Raw genomic sequence first — 22288 nt, 5'->3', positions numbered from 1 at the left:
AATCCATATCTTCATGTAAACCAGGGTATTTAGTGGCCTGTAGTTTGTAAATCCATATCTTCATGTAAACCAGGGTATTTAGTGGCCTGTAGTTTGTAAATCCCAAAACTTTCCCTTTGGTTTAACTGTTTAACTGGCCTCTATTAGAAAAGGGGACCGTCTTAAACAGTTAAACCAAAGGGAAAGTTTTGGGATTAAATATTTATGTCCCCTTAGTGGTTCATCACGTCAGCAAAAGGGAATATGTTCCATTTATGTTTATTTAGTGCAAATTGTCCACTGGTATTGCTGTATGAAAGTGAATTTCCCCCCAGGCATACATACATGTTCTTTGTTATTACCCGAGCCACCTGAGCCACTGCCTGTTCACCCCGCTATCATTCAGAAGGCGATATCAGTACAGGTGCATCAAAGCTGGGACCGAAAGACTGAAAAACAGCTTCTATCTCAAGGCCATCAGACTGTTAAATAGCACAGAGAGGCTGCAGCCTACATATAGACTTGACATCATTGGCCACTTTAATAAATGGAACACTAGTCACTTTAATAATGTTTACATATCTTGCATTTCTCATCTCATATGTATAAACTGTATCTCAGTCTATGCTGCTCTGACATTGTTTATTCATATATTCCTAATTCCATTCTGTTATGAACCAGCTCTGAGTTCGCAACAAAAGGGAGACAATGTGGAGACAAGGAGTATCAAAAATATATATTTATTAGATAACACAACCAAAATCAACAAGGTGTCTGCATGGAGAGGGTCTCCCTTCATGACTGTGGAAGAGGTCTATTTATCCTGGGACACACCCGGGCCCAGGTGCTTCCCATTTAGCTGACGACCCTCCCAGCTCCGCCCACCGGCATCCTAATAAGGAAACAAGAGCAGAGAGAATACGGCAGACAGAGGGAGGGGCGTTAAATATATTACTCTATTGTTATCATATAGAAACATCACTTGTTAGATATTCCTGCACTGTGGGAACTAGAAGGACAAGCATTTCCCTACACCTGCAATAACATCTGCTGAACACCTGTATGTGACCAACAACATTTATTTATTACGAAGGTAATTTGTGTCAAATGTACTTTTCCCCTCATTCACCCCACCTCTTTACATTGCTTATGCATATTCAGTGGTCTGACTGCGTCCAGACTATGTCAAAGGCCCATCCTGGTAGATCTGAACCTAATGCAGCTTGGAGTGATCAGATGACAGAAGTCACATGTAGGTGCCAGGTGTAACTGAGGCCATAGATGCTCCATATACATTACATTGAGTGTTTTATATAATATGACTAAATGCATTTCTGTGTTGCAGGGGCAGTCAAGAAATGGAACAGCAAGGCCACAGAACATGACATAAGCAGAGCTGTGGGAGACCACCTCAAGCCCCTGGTAGAGCCGGGGGTGGTGTTTACCACTCCACCACGCCTTCAGCAGGCTGGAAACGTGATACTGTTTTTCATACCAAGAGTCTGTTGATTGGCCAGTCATTGGGTTAATTTGTTGAAATCAAATCCAGCTTTATTTATACAGCACATTTCAGACATGGATGCAACACAATGGCTTCACAGGAAAAAATAAAAAAATGAAAATAAACAGAAATATTTAGTAAACAACAAACAGAAGACTAACAACTGAAAGACTAATGAACATTCTAAGGAAATGCCATTGATTAAACTATTAATTGGATGCAACATCCAACCCAAAATATAAGCTTGTTTTTTAGGAGGGTCTCTGAAAGACACTATGGGGGTGTCCACTGGAAGTTGACTAGTAACAACAACTGGGACATAAAAGACACCCACCATGAGACCCACTAAATCTGCCCAAGAAGAGGAAAACAAAAGAAAAACCCACACCAAACTTAAAGACAGGAAGCAAACCAAAAAGGTGGAGCAACTAAAGGTGTTGACTCTCCACATGTATCAAGACAACTGGAGCACTGGGCCAGACACTCTTAAATAGAACCTGGACCAGCTCAGGTGAAACACCTTCCCACTAACGAGATGGACAAGCCAGCACAGGTGTAACACATACTGACTAACGAGGTGACACCAATCAGTGCGTCCTATGTGCTAACGAGCTAGACGCGCTAACGAGCTAGACGTGCTGACGAGCTAGACGTGCTAACGAGCTAGACGGGCTGACGGAGCTAGACGTGCTAACGAGCTAGACGTGCTGACGAGCTAGACGTGCTAACGAGCTAGACGGGCTGACGGAGCTAGACGTGCTAACGAGCTAGACGGGCTGACGGAGCTAGACGTGCTAACGAGCTAGACGTGCTAACGAGCTAGACGTGCTAACGAGCTAGACGTGCTAACGAGCTAGACGTGCTAAAGTCCAACCTCAAAACATAAATGGAAAAACCAAAGCCTGTAATACCTCCCCCCTTAAGACAACAAATATATCCTATATTTTAGTTGGAAAAGTTTGCTCACCACCAACAGAAAACAACTTCCATTTCTCATTATAATCAACTACAATGCTTCACCTAATACAATATAAACATGGTGTCTACTGGCTGTCAACAATTAAAAACAAGAAAAAAACACGCATTTCTAAATAATAATATACAATAGTATTATTTGTTTCTCCTTTTTCTTTCTATAGAATCCTAAATCCCACTAGCTTCTAGAACTCTCGTCTTCCTGAAACTCACTAGCTTCTAGAACACTCGTCTTCCTAAAACTCACTAGCTTCTAGAACTCTCGTCTTCCTAAAACTCACTAGCTTCTAGAACTCTCGTCTTCCTAAAACTCACTAGCTTCTAGAACTCTCGTCTTCCTAAAACTCACTAGCTTCTAGAACTCTCGTCTTCCTAAAACTCACTAGCTTCTAGAACTCTCGTCTTCCTAAAACTCACTAGCTTCTAGAACTCTCGTCTTCCTAAAACTCACTAGCTTCTAGAACTCTCGTCTTCCTAAAACTCACTAGCTTCTAGAACTCTCGTCTTCATTCAGATCTCTACAACTTCCATTTCACTTAATGCTTCACAATGCTTCTACAATGCTTCACCTTCTACAATATAAACATGGTGTCTACTGGCTGTCAACAATTAAAAACACGTATTTCTAAATAATAATTTACAATTGCATAATTTTTAAGATCCATTTTCTTTCCATAGAATCCTAAAACCCACTAGCTTCTAGAACTCTCGTCTTCCTAAATCCCACTAGCTTCTAGAACTCTCGTCTTCCTAAAACTCACTAGCTTCTAGAACTCTCGTCCCCTTGGAACGAGCCCAAACAAAACTCATCTCCAATACGGAAAAACGTGCAGTCAAAATAAATTGTGATCCATGCTTTAAGCACTGGTTAAATGCACAACACAAGTCTTTTTGACTGCCCACTTTGAGACAATCAGCAACCAAGTTGTCCTTAACACGGACATGTAACTTTCCACCTCACTGCAGAGCTTCTCTCTCTTTTCAGGGTTCACTAGATAGGCATGTTGTTGGATCGGGGCCCAGTCCCCAATGTCATGCTCTAGTACATTTGGGTTGGCACATCTGAGAATGAACCCTGATATTCTAAAAGCAGGGCAACAATGTCAATATAATTGTACCCAAAAAATGGTCAGTTGGTTGCATGAATAATTATCACTACTAAATGTTACATGAAATGTAAAAATGAAATGTTTGGTTGCATAGTGTTATTTTCAACGACTTTTCAATGACATTTTGCTAGATGGGATATCCCCAATGTCAAAACACAGTTTTAACGTGTCTAAATCAATAACCAACATGCAGAAACAGAAACAGTTTGTGATAAATTGAAAACCTAAACATAACATGTGCTATGTACACAAACATCTGCCACAATAATCATATTACTTGGATTTTTTAAAACAAGCTCCTTATAAACTGCACAAGCACCAGAAACGCTGTTGTTTTGACAAGTAGCAATAAATCACTGATATCAATTAGAGGGGAAATCAGTTCTACACGTTGTTGAAATTAACACAACAAAAAAAAACACATGGAAATGGGAGATATCTGTTACCTCACTGGTTAGAGGACAACCTGCAGAAGACAGTCAGCTACATTTTGGAGTGATGCATTTAAATGTAGGGGTCGCTAAACAAAGGAACACAACACTTATTTGTCATAACTCATCGATATCATGTAGATTTTTTTTCTACCGTTGTTTTACCAGTTAAGTTGACTGAGAACACATTCTCATTTACAGCAACAACCTGGGGAATAGTTACAGGGGAGAGGAGGGGGATGAATGAGCCAATTGTAAGCTGGGGATGATTAGGTGGCCGTGATGGTATGAGGGCCAGATTGGGAATTTAGCCAGGACACCGGGGTTAACACCCCTACTCTTACAATAAGTGCAATGGGATCTTTAATGACCTCAGAGAGTCAGGACACCCGTTTAAACGTCCCATCCGAAAGACGGCACCCTACACTGGGCAGTCACTGCCCTGGGGCATTGGGATATTGTTTAGACCAGAGGAAAGAGTACCTCCGACTAGCCCTCCAGCAGCATATGGTCTCCCATCCAGGGACTGACCAGGACCAACCCTGCTTAGCTTCAGAAGCAAGCAAGCAGTGGGATGCAGGGTGGTATGCTGCTGGCAATCAATTGTGCGAAAGGAGGAAGATGAGGTTGCGCGTCCTGTTAAAACGAACAGCTCCACAACCACACGGAATCTGGGAATAATGTGTACATCCCTGGTTAGAGGACAATTTGTAGAAAACAGCTCACTACATTTTGAAGTGTTGCATTTTGATTCAAGTGGGTCACCAACATGGTAAGTGTAACACAACTCTTTTTGTGTTAGTCACTTTTTGTTAAATCTCATAAATAGTAACTCTTTCAATTCAGAGCCTGGATTTTCCCCCTGAGGCTAATATCCATATCATGTTGAAATCAATAGAACAGGGGACAAACGTTTAGGGTCCTACATTGTGACATTAAAATACTCCTTCTACAATGTTAAAACATTCTACATTGTGAGATTTCATTTCATTGATATCATGAAACAATTCCTTCATGTATGTATTTTCTGATGTTTGATCAGAGATCTTTTATCAGAGTATCTCTTCCCACATATATCACAGCTATAAGGTTTCTCTCCTGTGTGTGTTCTCTGGTGCACTGTCAGCTCTCCAGATCCACCAAAACTCTTCCCACATTGGTCACAGCTATAAGATTTCTCTCCTGTGTGTATTCTCTGGTGTGATACCAGCTGGCCAGATTGACTAAAACTCTTCCCACATTGACCACAGCTATAAGGTTTCTGTCCTGTGTGTATTCTCTTGTGTTGAGTCAGATGGCTAGATCGACCAAAACTCTTCCCACATTCACCACAGCAATAAGGTTTCTCTCCTGTGTGTGTTCTCTGATGAATTTTAATGCCTGATGAGGTGAATCTCTTCCCACAGTCAGAGCAGCAGTGAGTTTTCTTCCCTGTGGATGTCTGCAGGTGTTTATTGAGGTGTTCTAATGTGGAGAGACTCTTCTCTGCCTCTTCAGCATCATGAGGTTGTTGAGGCTCCCCAGAGGATCCACGATAGTTAAGTATCTCTCCTGTGTGAACAACAAAGTCAGACAGATGATATAAAGGCCCACAACAGCGGTAATCCACTGTATAAGGTGATGCCAACAGCGGAGCCATGATGTACAACAACTGACGTCTGTAATGAATGTTACAATTATTTAATTTCTTAAAATGAGCAAGAATAGTCATATTTAGTCTTGTTTTCACATTAGTAGTAAAACTGATGATTGTAGGCTAGAAATCAATTATTAAAGTTGTTGAAATCCTAAGCAGTGTGCCAGACGACTTTTGGTCTCCAATACAGGCCCCTTTCTGTGTTTGCTAAAATTGCGGCACGAGGGCAAAGCACACACAATATGGTTGCAGAAACTCCTCCCTTCTAATGAGGAAACAGCAAGTTATGGATGTAGTATATCTGGTAATGAGGAAACCACTAGTTATGGATGTAGTATATCTGGTAATGAGGAAACCACTAGTTATGGATGTAGTATATCTGGTAATGAGGAAACCACTAGTTATGGATGTAGTATATCTGGTAATGAGGAAACCACTAGTTATGGATGTAGTATATCTGGTAATGAGGAAACCACTAGTTATGGATGTAGTATATCTGGTAATGAGGAAACCACTAGTTATGGATGTAGTATATCTGGTAATGAGGAAACAGCAAGTTATGGATGTAGAATATCTGGTAATGAGGAAACCACTAGTTATGGATGTAGTATATCTGGTAATGAGGAAACCACTAGTTATGGATGTAGTATATCTGGTAATGAGGAAACCACTAGTTATGGATGTAGTATATCTGGTAATGAGGAAACCACTAGTTATGGATGTAGTATATCTGGTAATTAGGAAGCCACTAGTTATGGATGTAGTATATTTGGTAATGAGGAAACCACTAGTTATGGATGTAGTATATCTGGTAATGATGAAACCACTAGTTATGGATGTAGTATATCTGGTAATGAGGAAACCACTAGTTATGGATGTAGTATATTTGGTAATGAGGAAACTACTAGTTATGGATGTAGTATATTTGGTAACGAGGAAACTACTAGTTATGGATGTAGTATATTTGGTAACGAGGAAACCACTAGTTATGGATGTAGTATATCTGGTAATGAGGAAACCACTAGTTATGGATGTAGTATATCTGGTAATGAGGAAACCACTAGTTATGGATGTAGTATATCTGGTAATGAGGAAACCGCTAGTTATGGATGTAGTATATTTGGTCATGAGGAAACCACTAGTTATGGATGTAGTATATCTGGTAATGAGGAAACCACTAGTTATGGATGTAGTATATCTGGTAATGAGGAAACCACTAGTTATGGATGTAGTATATCTGGTAATGAGGAAACCACTAGTTATGGATGTAGTATATTTGGTCATGAGGAAACCACTAGTTATGGACGTAGTATATCTGGTAATGAGGAAACCCCTAGTTATGGATGTAGTATATCTGCCAGGAGAAAAAAATGGTGAGCAAAGATTTTAGTTTTTCACGATGTATTCTGAATATTACAGCACAAGATCAGGAGTGGTACTCAAGGAAACTCACATTAAGCTCTGTGTCTATTCACTAATTCACCACCATGGGGGAAATCTCAGGGGAGTTCTCATAGGCTGACTGCAAAAATAGCCTCCATTTCTAGGTTGATTATGAGTGCATTTCACACTACTATTAGATTATAACTGTAAGGATCGTTTGAATCTCCAACTTAACTTTGTGATATAAACCAACTGCTTTATACTTAAACACTTCAACCAGTAAAATGCTCTTTGGCAAGTTTAGCTTTGCCATCAGCCTGACAATGAGGGTTTGTACGCTAAGTGTTTAACTTCTTACGGATCAGTGTTCTGCTAGCGTTCCACTTAGACAACATCCGGTAAATTGCAGAGCGTGAAATTCAAAATACAAAAATCGTAATATTAAACATTCATGAAAATACAAGTGTCATACATGATTCTTTAGTTTAGAATCTTGGTAATCGAACCGCATTGTCCGATTTACAATAGGCTTTACGGTGAAAGCATAGCATTTTATTATCTGAGGACAAAGCTAACCTACAAAGCATTACATGGGCTTCCTCCTACCTATCTTTCCGATTTGGTCCTGCCGTACATACCTACACGTACGCTACGGTCACAAGACGCAGGCATCCTAATTGTCCCTAGAATTTCTAAGCAAACAGCTGGAGGCAGGGCTTTCTCCTATAGAGCTCCATTTTTATGGAATGGTCTGCCTACCCATGTGAGAGACGCAGACTCAGTCTTAACCTTTAAGTCTTTACTGAAGACTTATCTCTTCAGTAGGTCCTATGATTAAGTATAGTCTGGCCCAGGAGTGTGAAGGTGAACGGAAAGGCTGGAGCAACGAACCGCCCTTGCTGTCTCTGCCTTGCCGGTTCCCCTCTTTCCACTGGGATTCTCTGCCTCTAACCCTATTACAGGGGCTGAGTCACTGACTTACTGGTGTTCTTCCATGCCGTCCATGGGAGGGGTGCGTCACTTGAGTGGGTTGAGTCACTGACATGGTCTTCCTGTCTGGGTTGGCGCCCCCCCCTTGGGTTGTGCCATGGCGGAGATCTTTGTGGGCTTTACTCGGCCTTGTCTTCGGACGGTAAGTTGGTGGTTGTAGACATCCCTCTAGTGGTGTGGGGGCTGTGCTTTGGCAAAGTGGGTGGGGTTATATCCTGCCTGTTTGGCCCTGTCTGGGGGTATCATCGGATGGGGCCACAGTGTCTTCTGATCCCTCCTGTCTCAGCCTCCAGTATTTATGCTGCAGTAGTTTATGTGTCGGGGGGCTAGGGTCAGTCTGTTACATCTGGAGTATTGTCTTGTCTTATCCGGTGTCCTGTGTGAATTTAAATATGCTCTCTCTAATTCTCTCTTTCTCTCTTTCTTTCTTTCTCTCGGAGGACCTGAGCCCTAGGACCATGCCTCAGGACTACCTGGCATGATGACTCCTTGCTGTCCCCAGTCCACCTGGCCATGCTGCTGCTCCAGTTTCAACTGTTCTGCCTGCGGCTACGGAACCCTGACCTGTTCACCGGACGTGCTTGTTGCACCCTCGACAACTACTATGATTATTATTATTTGACCATGCTGGTCATTTATGAACATTTTAACATCTTGACCATGTTCTGTTATAATATCCACCCGGCACAGCCAGAAGAGGACTGGCCACCCCTCATAGCCTGGTTCCTCTCTAGGTTTCTTCCTAGGTTTTTGGCCTTTCTAGGGAGTTTTTCCTAGCCACCGTGCTTCTTTCACATGCATTGCTTGCTGTTTGGGGTTTTAGGCTGGGTTTCTGTACAGCACTTTGAGATTTCAGCTGATGTACGAAGGGCTATATAAATAAATTTGATTTGATTTGATTTGACAGCGCCCCGCATACTTGCTGCATAGAAATATTTCTCAAACCAGCACAGCCGTCACAAAAATAAAAAATAGCGATAAAATAAATCACTTACCTTTGAAGATCTTCCTCTGTTTGCAATCCCAAGGGTCCCAGCTACACAATAAATGGTTGTTTTGTTTGATAAAGTCCCTCTTTATATCCCAAAAACTCAGTTTGGTTGGCGCGTTTTGTTCAGTAATCCACCCGTTCAACATGCAGACAAAATAATCCAAAAAGGTTACCAATAAACTTCATCCAAACAAGTCAAACAACGTTTCTAATCAATCCTCAGGTACCCTAATATGTAAATAAACAATAAAACTGTAAATCAAGCAAAGTGTTTTCTATCAAATACAACCAATTATATGCATATCCTAGCTTCTGGGTCTGAGTAACAGTCAGTTTCCTTTGGGCATGCCAGACTCTCCGAACTTCCGAACACTGCCCCCTAGCCCGAAGAAGTTAACAAATTGGCCCATAACTTCAACAAACAATAACATAGACATACTGCAGGACCCATAACTTCACCTAACAACATAGACCTAGGACTATAAATAATTTCATACTTCAGGTGAAACATGGAAACTAAAATGTCTTTCATGACATTTCATAACCTGATCACCAGATAATTTTGTGAATAATCCCACTAGGCTATTCTGTAATGTGTTGTCATTCTAAATGTCCTGAATAAAGGAAAATAGCTCTGTGTGTTGTACAGTAGCCTATCCATCAAGGAACAGTTCTCTACACATTATGAGCTAAGTATCTCTGTGTGCAAACAGACTAACGAGACGCTACTGTAAATCAGGCAGACAATAACACATTATAAACATCAATTTCTTAGGGATGTTGGATCCAACGTGGAGCACGGCATAACTGTCTTTACCAGAGTAATGAATGAAGAAGCACTTTGGTTGTTGTTGCATGTCGTGATGTTTGTCATGTGACTGTCATTCAGAAAATGATTTCCTGGATCAGCTGATGATAGTTGAACATGTGACTAACTAAACAGCTACAGTATTAACCTGTTAGGGCTAGGGGGCAGTATTGACACGGCTGGATAAAAAAACATACCCGATTTAATCTGGTTACCACTCCTACCCAGTAACTAGAATATGCATATACTTATTACATATGGATAGAAAACACCCTAAATTTTCTAAAACTGTTTGAATGGTGTCTGTGAGTATAACAGAACTCATTTGGCAGGCAAAACCCTGAGACATTTTCTGACAGGAAGTGGATACCTGATGTGTTGTATTACCTTTAAACCTATCCCATTGAAAAACACAGGGGCTGAGGAATATTTTGGCACTTCCTATTGCTTCCACTAGATGTCACCAGCCTTTACAAAGTGTTTTGAGTCTTCTGGAGGGAGATCTGACCGAACAAGAGCCATGGAACGATGATGGCCCATTAGACACCTGGCGCGCGAGTTCATGTTGGGTACCCTCGTTCCAATACGTTATAAAAGAGTATGCATTCGTCCACCTTGAATATTATTCATGTTCTGGTTAAAAAAAGGCCCTAATGATTTATGCTATACAACGTTTGACATGTTTTAACGAACGTAAATATATTTTTTCCCCTCGTTCATGACGAGAAGTCCGGCTGGCTTAGATCATGTGCTAACAAGACAGAGATTTTTGGACATAAATGATGAGCTTTTTTGAACAAAACTACATTCGTTATGGACCTGTGATACCTGGAAGTGACATCTGATGAAGAGAATCAAAGGTAATGGATTATTTACATAGTATTTTCGATTTTAGATCTCCCCAACATGACGTCTAGTCTGTATCGCAACGCGTATTTGTCTGGGCGCAGTGCTCAGATTATTGCAAAGTGTGATTTCCCAGTAAGGTTATTTTTAAATCTGGCAAGTTGATTGGGTTCAAGAGATGTAAATCTATAATTCTTTAAATGACAATATAATATTTTACCAATGTTTTCTAATTTTAATTATTTAATTTGTGGTGTTGACTTGACTGCCGGTTATTGGAGGGAAACGATTTCCTCAACATCAATGCCATAGTAAAACGCTGTTTTTGGATATAAATATGAACTTGATAGAACTAAAAATGCATGCATTGTCTAACATAATGTCCTAGGAGTGTCATCTGATGGAGATTGTAAAAGGTTAGTGCATCATTTTAGCTGGTTTTATGGTTTTGGTGACCCTGTCTTTGAATTGACAAAACATTACACACAACTCTTGTAAATGTACTGTCCTAACATACTCTAAATTTATGCTTTCGCCGTAAAACCTTTTTGAAATCGTAAAATGTGGTTAGATTAAGGAGATGTTTATCTTTCAAAGGGTGTAAAATAGTTGTATGTTTGAAAAATTTGAATTTTGACATTTATTTGGATTCAAATTTGCCGCTCTTGAAATGCACCTGCTGTTGATGGAGTGCACCACGGGTGGGACGCTAGCGTCCCACCTAGCCCATAGAGGTTAAGAATTATGTGTAATTATTGAAGAACTGCGTTAATGACAGTATCCATTTGGGTGTTGTCAATAAAGTAAAGATGACTCTTGGTTAGAACCATTGGATTTAGCAAACTCTGAAATGATTTAGGATTTCTGTGCCCATGAAAACTATTTTCCCAGCGTACCATAAGGAGACACTAAATGTTACGTAATTAGAGAGCATTTCAGAGATCTGAATACAAAAAAACTGTCCGACAGCAAGATCCAGTATTTAAGTTAAAGTTCATCATTTGACAAGCGTAACGTTATGACTATAACTACTGTTCCCTGAAGGAGGGAAACTAGGTACATCATACTATTAAATCCACACGTTATGACTATAACTACTGTTCCCTGAAGGAGGGAAACTAGGTACAACATACTATTAAATCCACGCCTCGCTGGAAGCCCCGCCTTCTACAGGTGATGAGCGCGAGGCTCGGATTTCTTCCTTAAATTTAATACCGCTCTTCACCGACCCAGGAAGGGGTGGGGCCAAACAGGTGTTGTACCTCGTTTCCCTCCTTCAGGGAACAGTAATTATAGTCAAAGTTACATTTGGGGATGTCTGATAGTATTTCTGATTGTCTTAACACACCACCACTAATGAGTTGGCGTGTTTAAATTTTTGGGCTTTATGTAGGTCATTTTAAACTTAGCAATGGAAATAAAAATGTATATTTATAATTTTCATTTAAATAGAATGTAGATTAACCACAGAGAATGATGTTGAGATAAAGACAATTATAATTATTAATACTATTATAAATTAAATGAAACTGTTCCAGTAAAATGTGAATATGAAAATCATAACTAGCACCAGATCAGTAGAAATGATCAGAAATTGGCACCAAATGGAAAAGGTTGCTGACTGCTGGTGTAGCCTAATACCAGAAACTATAGGAGCATAACGACTGCTGGTGTAGTCTATTACCAGAAACTATAGGAGCATAACGACTGCTGGTGTAGTCTATTACCAGAAACTATAGGAGCATAACGACTGCTGGTGTAGTCTATTACCAGAAACTATAGGAGCATAACGACTGCTGGTGTAGCCTATTACCAGAAACTATAGGAGCATAACGACTGCTGGTGTAGCCTATTACCAGAAACTATAGGAGCATAACGACTGCTGGTGTAGTCTATTACCAGAAACTATAGGAGCATAACGACTGTAGTCTATTACCAGAAACTATAGGAGCATAACGACTGCTGGTGTAGTCTATTACCAGAAACTATAGGAGCATAACGACTGCTGGTGTAGCCTATTACCAGAAACTATAGGAGCATAACGACTGCTGGTGTAGCCTATTACCAGAAACTATAGGAGCATAACGACTGCTGGTGTAGCCTATTACCAGAAACTATAGGAGCATAACGACTGCTGGTGTAGCCTATTACCAGAAACTATAGGAGCATAACGACTGCTGGTGTAGTCTATTACCAGAAACTATAGGAGCATAACGACTGCTGGTGTAGCCTATTACCAGAAACTATAGGAGCATAACGACTGCTGGTGTAGTCTATTACCAGAAACTATAGGAGCATAACGACTGCTGGTGTAGTCTATTACCAGAAACTATAGGAGCATAACGACTGCTGGTGTAGCCTATTACCAGAAACTATAGGAGCATAACGACTGCTGGTGTAGTCTATTACCAGAAACTATAGGAGCATAACGACTGCTGGTGTATCCTATTACCAGAAACTATAGGAGCATAACGACTGCTGGTGTAGTCTATTACCAGAAACTATAGGAGCATAACGACTGCTGGTGTAGTCTATTACCAGAAACTATAGGAGCATAACGACTGCTGGTGTAGTCTATTACCAGAAACTATAGGAGCATAACGACTGTAGTCTATTACCAGAAACTATAGGAGCATAACGACTGCTGGTGTAGTCTATTACCAGAAACTATAGGAGCATAACGACTGCTGGTGTAGTCTATTACCAGAAACTATAGGAGCATAACGACTGCTGGTGTAGCCTATTACCAGAAACTATAGGAGCATAACGACTGCTGGTGTAGTCTATTACCAGAAACTATAGGAGCATAACGACTGCTGGTGTAGCCTATTACCAGAAACTATAGGAGCATAACGACTGCTGGTGTAGCCTATTACCAGAAACTATAGGAGCATAACGACTGCTGGTGTAGTCTATTACCAGAAACTATAGGAGCATAACGACTGCTGGTGTAGCCTATTACCAGAAACTATAGGAGCATAACGACTGCTGGTGTAGCCTATTACCAGAAACTATAGGAGCATAACGACTGCTGGTGTAGTCTATTACCAGAAACTATAGGAGCATAACGACTGCTGGTGTAGCCTATTACCAGAAACTATAGGAGCATAACGACTGTAGTCTATTACCAGAAACTATAGGAGCATAACGACTGCAGGTGTAGTCTATTACCAGAAACTATAGGAGCATAACGACTGCTGGTGTAGCCTATTACCAGAAACTATAGGAGCATAACGACTGCTGGTGTAGTCTATTACCAGAAACTATAGGAGCATAACGACTGCTGGTGTAGCCTATTACCAGAAACTATAGGAGCATAACGACTGCTGGTGTAGCCTATTACCAGAAACTATAGGAGCATAACGACTGTAGTCTATTACCAGAAACTATAGGAGCATAACGACTGCAGGTGTAGTCTATTACCAGAAACTATAGGAGCATAACGACTGCTGGTGTAGTCTATTACCAGAAACTATAGGAGCATAACGACTGCTGGTGTAGTCTATTACCAGAAACTATAGGAGCATAACGACTGTAGTCTATTACCAGAAACTATAGGAGCATAACGACTGCTGGTGTAGTCTATTACCAGAAACTATAGGAGCATAACGACTGCTGGTGTAGCCTATTACCAGAAACTATAGGAGCATAACGACTGCTGGTGTAGCCTATTACCAGAAACTATAGGAGCATAACAACTGCTGGTGTAGCCTATTACCAGAAACTATAGGAGCATAACGACTGCTGGTGTAGCCTATTACCAGAAACTATAGGAGCATAATGACTGCTGGTGTAGTCTATTACCAGAAACTATAGGAGCATAACGACTGCTGGTGTAGCCTATTACCAGAAACTATAGGAGCATAACGACTGCTGGTGTAGCCTATTACCAGAAACTATAGGAGCATAACGACTGCTTGTGTAGCCTATTACCAGAAACTATAGGAGCATAACGACTGCTGGTGTAGCCTATTACCAGAAACTATAGGAGCATAACGACTGCTGGTGTAGTCTATTACCAGAAACTATAGGAGCATAACAACTGCTGGTGTAGTCTATTACCAGAAACTATAGGAGCATAACGACTCTTCTAAGGAAGAGGTTTTTCTGATGGTTAGGCTATCTATATTCAGAGGGGTGTCATCAATAGCCCATAATGACAAAGTGAAAACAGGTAAAAAACAGAAATACCTTATTTACTGAAGTATTCAGACCCTTTGCTATGAGACTCGAAATTGCTTTCAGGTGCATCTTGTTTCCATTAATCATCCTTGAGATGTATCTACAACTTGTTTGGAGTCCACCTGTGGTAAATTCAATTGATTGGATATGATTTGGAAGGCACACACCTGTCTATATAACGTCCCAGAGTTGACAGTGCATGTCAGAGCAAAAACCAAGCCATGAGGTCGAAGGAACTGTCCGTAGAGCTCCAGGACAAGCTTGTGTCGAGGCACAGATCTGGGGAAGGGTACCAAAAACAAATTCTGCTGGTCCCCACCCCCACAAACCTGATGGTCACTCTGACAGAGCTCCAGAGTTCCTCTGTGGAGATGGGAGAACCTTCCAGAAGGACAACCATCTCTGCAGCACTCCACCAATCAGACCTTTATGGTAGTGGCCAGACAGAAGCCACTCCTCAGTATAAAGCATATGACAGCCTGCTTGGAGTTTGACAAAAGGCACCTTAAGGACTCTAAGACCATGAGAAACAAGATTCTCTGGCTTAATGAAACCAAGATTGAACTCATTGGCCTGAATGCCAAGCGTCACGTCTGGAGGAAACCTGGCACCATCCCTACGGTGAAGCATGGTGGTGGCAGCATCATGCTGTGGGGATGTTTTTCAGCAGCAGGGACGGGGAGACTAGTCCGGAAAGTATTATGTGAAATTATTTTGATGTGATATTTAAATATTGTGTGAAATTATTCTGAATTGATATGAAAGTACAGCAATTTATGCTTCTAGAAACGTATTGCAATTGAGAATCAATTCACATTTAGATGGATTATTTGACTATTTTACCTGAACAGAGCCAGTCTACCTCTGAAAATAACATACAGTCCTTGGACCTTGAGGAGTAACGGGGGCAGCAATCAGCAGTAGAAACAATAACAAAGCGTACTCCCTGCCCGTTTCAGTAAAAAGCTGAGGGATGGGGCTGGAGAAATGTAACCATTCATGATATCAACATTATAGTTTTAACCATGTTTTGAGGATATACAGTGTTTGTTTATATTTACTGACAAACATTGGAGTAAAAAAAGCTTATTTGGGTTCTGATAGGGTACAACAGTTGAACTAAGCTCATGAGGCATTTATAAGTGATTTATTCAAGAAACAGATGGGTACATATCATTAATGTATAAGTCCCAAAATGGATGTAACAACTGCTGATTGCCCCTTTAAGAGAACATCTTGGGCTAATCTAATAGGAGATATTGAGGACTACAGTATTTCAGGCATTGTCATTGGATGCATTTGATCAATTGTTAACGTTTTGTTGATGGTCCACTCTTGATGTTCTACACGTTACAGTGTCGCTTCAGCCATTCCTACAGAACAACATTAAAGTGTAGAACCCTTTTACTGCATATTGGTTCAACGACTGCAGAGACGGTACTTACTGGTGTTAAACACATCTCCAACCTCCTCTTCTTCCTCCAATGTGACAGTCATCTCCCCCTCCTCCTCTTTCACTCCAAAAACGGAATCCTCCTCTTTCTCTGCCGCCTCTTCTTTTACAGTAACATCCTCCTCCTCTTTCACTCTGAACGCGTCTTCCTCTTCTTTCACTGTAACGTCTTTCTCTTCTTCTTTCACGCTAACAACTTCACCCTCTACTTGTTTTTGTATTGTAACAGCCTCCTCTTCCTCCTCCTCTTTCACTAGAGCTTCTTTCTCCGTCCAGCAGACCTCCTCTTCTTTAGCAGGAGGAGAGTAGCTTAGTGAACTCATGGTCGGGGATGTTAGCTAGCTAGCATTAGCGACTAGCCTAGTTCTAAGCTAACTTAGCAAACCAGCTAGCTGACAAACAACGTAAATATATAATTAAATGGGCCAACAAGTACATACGACAGAAGTGTGTTTAATACACAGCGACTAATATACACCAAAACAGTGTAAAGAGCGTGAATGTTGTAGCTATGTTTGCTAGAAAGCTACCGAGGTGTCTGACTAGCTGTTGTTGTTGAAGGAGCGTCCCGTCCACTAGATATACGTCACACTGGCAGCATCGCCTGAACCTAAAAGACGCACATCGCCATCTGCTGACTGGAGGGCAACGCAGTTGAGGAACCAAACGTTTATTTTTCATTTATTTCAGGAAAGTTTAATATTATATTAAGTCGTTCAAAGAGAAGCATGTGTTGATTGATTCGTTTTTAATGAGTGAGAATTTAATACAAACTTTACACCCACTACATATTTTCATTGAACCATACTTCTGACATGGATCATTTTGACCCCAGAGGCATATCTTTTATCATAGCCAAAATGTGGTTCATTCAATTATTCCAATTTTTAATGACTTTGTCAAACAACTTGTTTTTAATATATATAAATCATGGTTTAGTGTTTCTGTGTCAAAATTTACTTTTAATTCAAATCCTTTGGAGTCATTTTGACTCCAGCCAAAAGCACCTTTGTTAAATAGGACGTTTATTTCAAATCAAATCACATTTTATTGGTTACATCACGTGTTTAGCAGATGTTATTGTGGGTGTAGCGAAATGCTTGTGTTTCTAGCTGCGACAGTGCAGTAATATCTATCAAGTAATATCTAACTATTTCACAACATATACCCAATAAACAAACATCTAAGTATTTGAATCTAGGTTTCTCTGTAGACATGATCCATCCCACCAGAGGGTGGAGGGGCTCCTGTATCAGTGGTTTTGACAGATAGACACCTGCAGACACACTGTATAGTGCGTGTACTCTCCATGTACTCTCCTAAGATTGGACTTTTCTATACCACGTATCACATGACTGTGTACAAAACTGCCAGTGGTAGAAAACACTCCCAGCGGTAGAAAACACTACCAGAGGTAGAAAGCCCTGCCAGTGATATACAGAGCATTCGTTAAGTATTCCGACCCCTTCACTTTTTCAACATTTTGTTACGTTACAGCCTTATTCTAAAATTGTAAAATTTTCCCCCATCATCAATCTACACAAAATACCCCATAATGACAAACCAAAAACAGTTTGACATTTTTGCAAATTGATTAACTTAAGTATTCAGACCCTTTGCAATGAGACTCAAAATTGAGCTCAGATGCATCCTGATTCCATTGATTATCCTTGAGATGTTTCTACAACTTGATTGGAGTCGACTTGTGGTAAATTCAATTGATTAGACATGATTTGGAAAGGCACACACCTGTCTATATAAGGTCCCACAGTTTACAGTGCATGTCAGAGCAAAAGCCAAGCCATGAGGTCAAGGAATTGTCCATAGAGCTCTGAGACAGGATAGTGTCGAGGCACAGATCTGGGGAAAGGTAGCAAAAAATGTCTGCAGCATTGAAGGTCCCCAAGAACACAGTGGCCTCCATCATTCTTAAATGGAAGAAGTTTGGAACCACCAAGACTCTTCCTAGAGCTGGCTGCCTGGCCAAACTGAGCAATCGGGGGAGAAGGGCCTTGGTCAAGGAGGTGAACAAGAACCCGATGTTCACTCTGACAGAGCTCCAGTGTTCCTGCCAAGTTAGCAGCTACTCTTCCTGGGGTTTATTATGAATCCCCATTAGTTCCTGCCAAGTAAGGTCAGGGAGCTCCGCCCCTTTCAAGCAAAAGGTATAAATGATGGGTTATGAACAAACAGGTATAAATGATGGGTTATAAATTAACAGGTATAAATGATGGGTTATGAACCAACAGGTATAAATGATGGGTTATGAATTAACAGGTATAAATGATGGGTTATGAACTAACAGGTATAAATGATGGGTTATGAATGAACAGGTATAAATGATGGGTTATGAACTAACAGGTATAAATGATGGGTTATGAATTAACAGGTATAAATGATGGGTTATGAACTAACAGGTATAAATGATGGGTTATGAATTAACAGGTATAAATGATGGGTTATGAATTAACAGGTATAAATGATGGGTTATGAATTAACAGGTATAAATGATGGGTTATGAACTAACAGGTATAAATGATGGGTTATGAACTAACAGGTATAAATGATGGGTTATGAACTAACAGGTATACATGATGGGTTGTGAATTAACACATCCCCTCCAGGCATTAAAATACATTCAGGACTTCTTATAGTGAGCATAACATGACAATACATGACATCTAAGTAGCTGAATATTCTTTTGGACTAACAATCTAACAGTTTGAAGGACACAACTCATGTTATTCTGGTTAAACAGTGAGAGACTAGTTGATTAAGGAGTGGGGATTTTTTTACAATTAGGAAATAATATGTCATGTTTTACTAGTACCTCAGCCGGCATTGTGAATGGTTAGGAAATAATATGTCATGTTTTACTAGTACCTCAGCCAGCATTGTGAATGGTTAGGAAATAATATGTCATGTTTTACTAGTACCTCAGCCAGCATTGTGAATGGTTAGAAAATAATATGTCATGTTTTACTCGTACCTCAGCCAGCATTGTGAATGGTTAGGAAATAATATGTCATGTTTTACTCGTACCTCAGCCAGCATTGTGAATGGTTAGGAAATAATATGTCATGTTTTACTAGTACCTCAGCCAGCATTGTGAATGGTTAGGAAATAATATGTCATGTTTTACTCGTACCTCAGCCAGCATTGTGAATGGTTAGGAAATAATATGTCATGTTTTACTCGTACCTCAGCCAGCATTGTGAATGGTTAGGAAATAATATGTCATGTTTTACTAGTACCTCAGCCAGCATTGTGAATGGTTAGGAAATAATATGTCATGTTTTACTCGTACCTCAGCCAGCATTGTGAATGGTTAGGAAATAATATGTCATGTTTTACTCGTACCTCAGCCAGCATTGTGAATGGTTAGGAAATAATATGTCATGTTTTACTAGTACCTCAGCCAGCATTGTGAATGGTTAGGCAATAATATGTCATGTTTTACTCGTACCTCAGCCAGCATTGTGAATGGTTAGGAAATAATATGTCATGTTTTACTCGTACCTCAGCCAGCATTGTGAATGGTTAGGAAATAATATGTCATGTTTTACTAGTACCTCAGCTAGTATTGTGAATGGTGTCTGATGCAGTGACATACTAGACCATAGCAGTAAATATAATACTTTGGTGTTTTTAGTCAGGCATGAAAGGTCTGGGGTGGTTCTGTGGTTATAAGTTACTGACCTTGGAATACATTTCTGGCCATGCTGGCAGGGTCGGAATCAAACCCAATGTCCACCTGGTACACTGGCAGGGTCTGAATCAAACCCAATGTCCACCTGGTACACTGACAGGGTCTGAATCAAACCCAATGTCCACCTGGTACACTGACAGGGTCTGAATCAAACCCAATGTCCACCTGGTACACTGGCAGGGTCTGAATCAACCCAATGTCCACCTGGAACACTGACAGGGTCTGAATCAAACCCAATGTCCACCTGGCACACTGGCAGGGTCTGAATCAAACCCAATGTCCACCTGGTACACTGACAGCGTCTGAATCAAACCCAATGTCCACCTGGTACATTGACAGGGTCTGAATCAAACCCAATGTCCACCTGGTACACTGGCAGGGTCTGAATCAAACCCAATGTCCACCTGGTACACTGACAGGGTCTGAATCAACCCAATGTCCACCTGGTACACTGGCAGGGTCTGAATCAACCCAATGTCTTCCTGGTACACTGACAGGGTCTGAATCAACCCATTATTCTTTTTAAAATCCTTCCTGTTCTGTCAAGTTGGTTGTTGATCATTGCTAGAAAGCCGTTTTCAAGTCTTGCTATAGACTTTCAAGATGATTTAAGTCCAAACTGTAACTAGGCCACTCAGGAACATTCAATGTCATCTTGGTAAGCTCCTCCAGTGTAGATTTGGCCTTGTGGTTTAGGTTATTGTCCTGTTAGGACAGTTTTTTGTATTCAGATCTCTGAAATGCTCTCTACCTACTTAACATTTAGTGTCTCCTTATGTTACGCTGGAAAAACAGTTTTCATGGGCACAGAAATCCTAAATCATTTCAGAGTTTGCTAAATCCAATGGTTCTAACCGAGTCACCTTAACTTTATTGACAACACCCAAATGGATACTGTCATTAACGTCGTTCTTCAATAATTACACATAATTCTTAATACTGTAGCTGGTTAGTTACAGTCACATGTTCAACTATCAGCTGATCCAGGAAATCATTTTCTGAATGACAGTCACATGACAAACATCACGACATGCAACAACAACCAAAGTGCTTCTTCATTCATTACTCTGGTAAAGACAGTTATGCCGTGCTCCACGTTGGATCCAACATCCCTAACAAATTGATGTTTATAATGTGTTATTGTCTGCTTGATTTACTGTAGGGTCTCGTTAGTCTGTTTGCACACAGAGATACTTAGCTCATAATGTGTAGAGAACTGTTCCTTGATGGATAGGCTATTGTACAACACACAGAGCTATTTTCCTTTATTCAGGACATTTAGAATGACAACACATTACAGAGTAGCCTAGTGGGATTATTCACAAAATTATCTGGTGATCAGGTTATGAAATGTCATGACAAAGACATGTTAGTTTCCATGTTTCACCTGAAATATTAAATGATTTATAGTCCTACGTCTATGTTGTTGTTAGATAAAGTTATGGGTCCTACAGTAGGTCCATGTTGTTGTTAGATAAAGTTATGGGTCCTACAGTAGGTCTATGTTATTGTTAGGTGAAGTTATGGGTCCTACAGTAGGTCTATGTTGTTGTTAGGTGAAGTTATGGGTCCTACAGTAGGTCTATGTTATTGTTAGGTGAAGTTATGGGTCCTACAGTAGGTCTATGTTATTGTTAGGTGAAGTTATGGGTCCTACAGTAGGTCTATGTTATTGTTAGGTGAAGTTATGGGTCCTACAGTAGGTCTATGTTATTGTTAGGTGAAGTTATGGGCCAATTTGTTAAACACTTAGTGTACAAACCCTCATTGTCAGGCTGATGGAAAAGCCAAAGAGCATTTTACTGGTTGAAGTGTTTTTTAAGTATAAAGCAGTTGATTTGCGACAATAACACAAACATATTAAGCAGGAGGTTCAAACAAGCCCTACAATTATAATCTAAAAGTAATGTGAAATGCACTCATAATCAACCTGTAAATGGAGGCTATTTTTGCTGTCAGCCTATGAGAACTCCCCTGAGTTTTCCCCCACGGTGGTGAATTAGTGAATAGACACAGAGCTTAATGTGAGTTTCCTTGAGTAGCACTCCTGATCTTGTCCTGATAGTGCGCTGTAATATTCAGAATACATTGTGAAAAACGATAATCTTCGCTCACCATTTTTGCTCCAGGCAGATATACTACATCCATAACTAGTGGTTTCCTCATTACCAGATATACTACATCCATAACTAGTGGTTTCCTCATTACCAGATATACTACATCCATAACTAGTGGTTTCCTCATTACCAGATATACTACATCCATAACTAGTGGTTTCCTCATTACCAGATATAC

General features: G+C 40.4%; 1 protein-coding gene across 1 annotated transcript; it reads right to left on the bottom strand.

Moving 5' to 3' along the window:
• Window positions 1-703: 703 nt before the first annotated feature.
• On the bottom strand, window positions 704-16827 carry LOC145877186 (uncharacterized). Its single transcript, XM_082972478.1, has 2 exons — window positions 16277-16827; window positions 704-871 (listed from the first exon to the last, which is right to left on the bottom strand). The coding sequence occupies exons 1-2, from the start codon at window positions 16605-16607 to the stop codon at window positions 798-800; spliced, it is 405 nt and encodes a 134-aa protein (XP_082828604.1). The 5' UTR covers window positions 16608-16827; the 3' UTR covers window positions 704-797.
• Window positions 16828-22288: the final 5461 nt, after the last annotated feature.

The sequence above is a fragment of the Salmo salar genome, unplaced genomic scaffold, assembly GCF_965601325.2.
Source record: "Salmo salar unplaced genomic scaffold, fSalSal1 ptg000691l, whole genome shotgun sequence".
In the NCBI taxonomy this organism is placed as follows: Eukaryota; Metazoa; Chordata; class Actinopteri; order Salmoniformes; family Salmonidae; genus Salmo; species Salmo salar.
The sequence above is the reverse complement of the archived record's forward strand: the minus strand, read 5'-3'. Positions and strand labels throughout refer to the sequence as shown.

Bases quoted from the DNA above. Each gene is read 5' to 3' on its own strand.
- LOC145877186 (XM_082972478.1), bottom strand. From the start codon at position 16,607: ATGAGTTCACTAAGCTACTCTCCTCCTGCTAAAGAAGAGGAGGTCTGC. The intron at 872-16,276 runs GTAAGTACCGTC...TTTCCTTATTAG, and splicing joins TGGAGATGTGTTTAACACCA to GATGCCGGTGGGCGGAGCTG.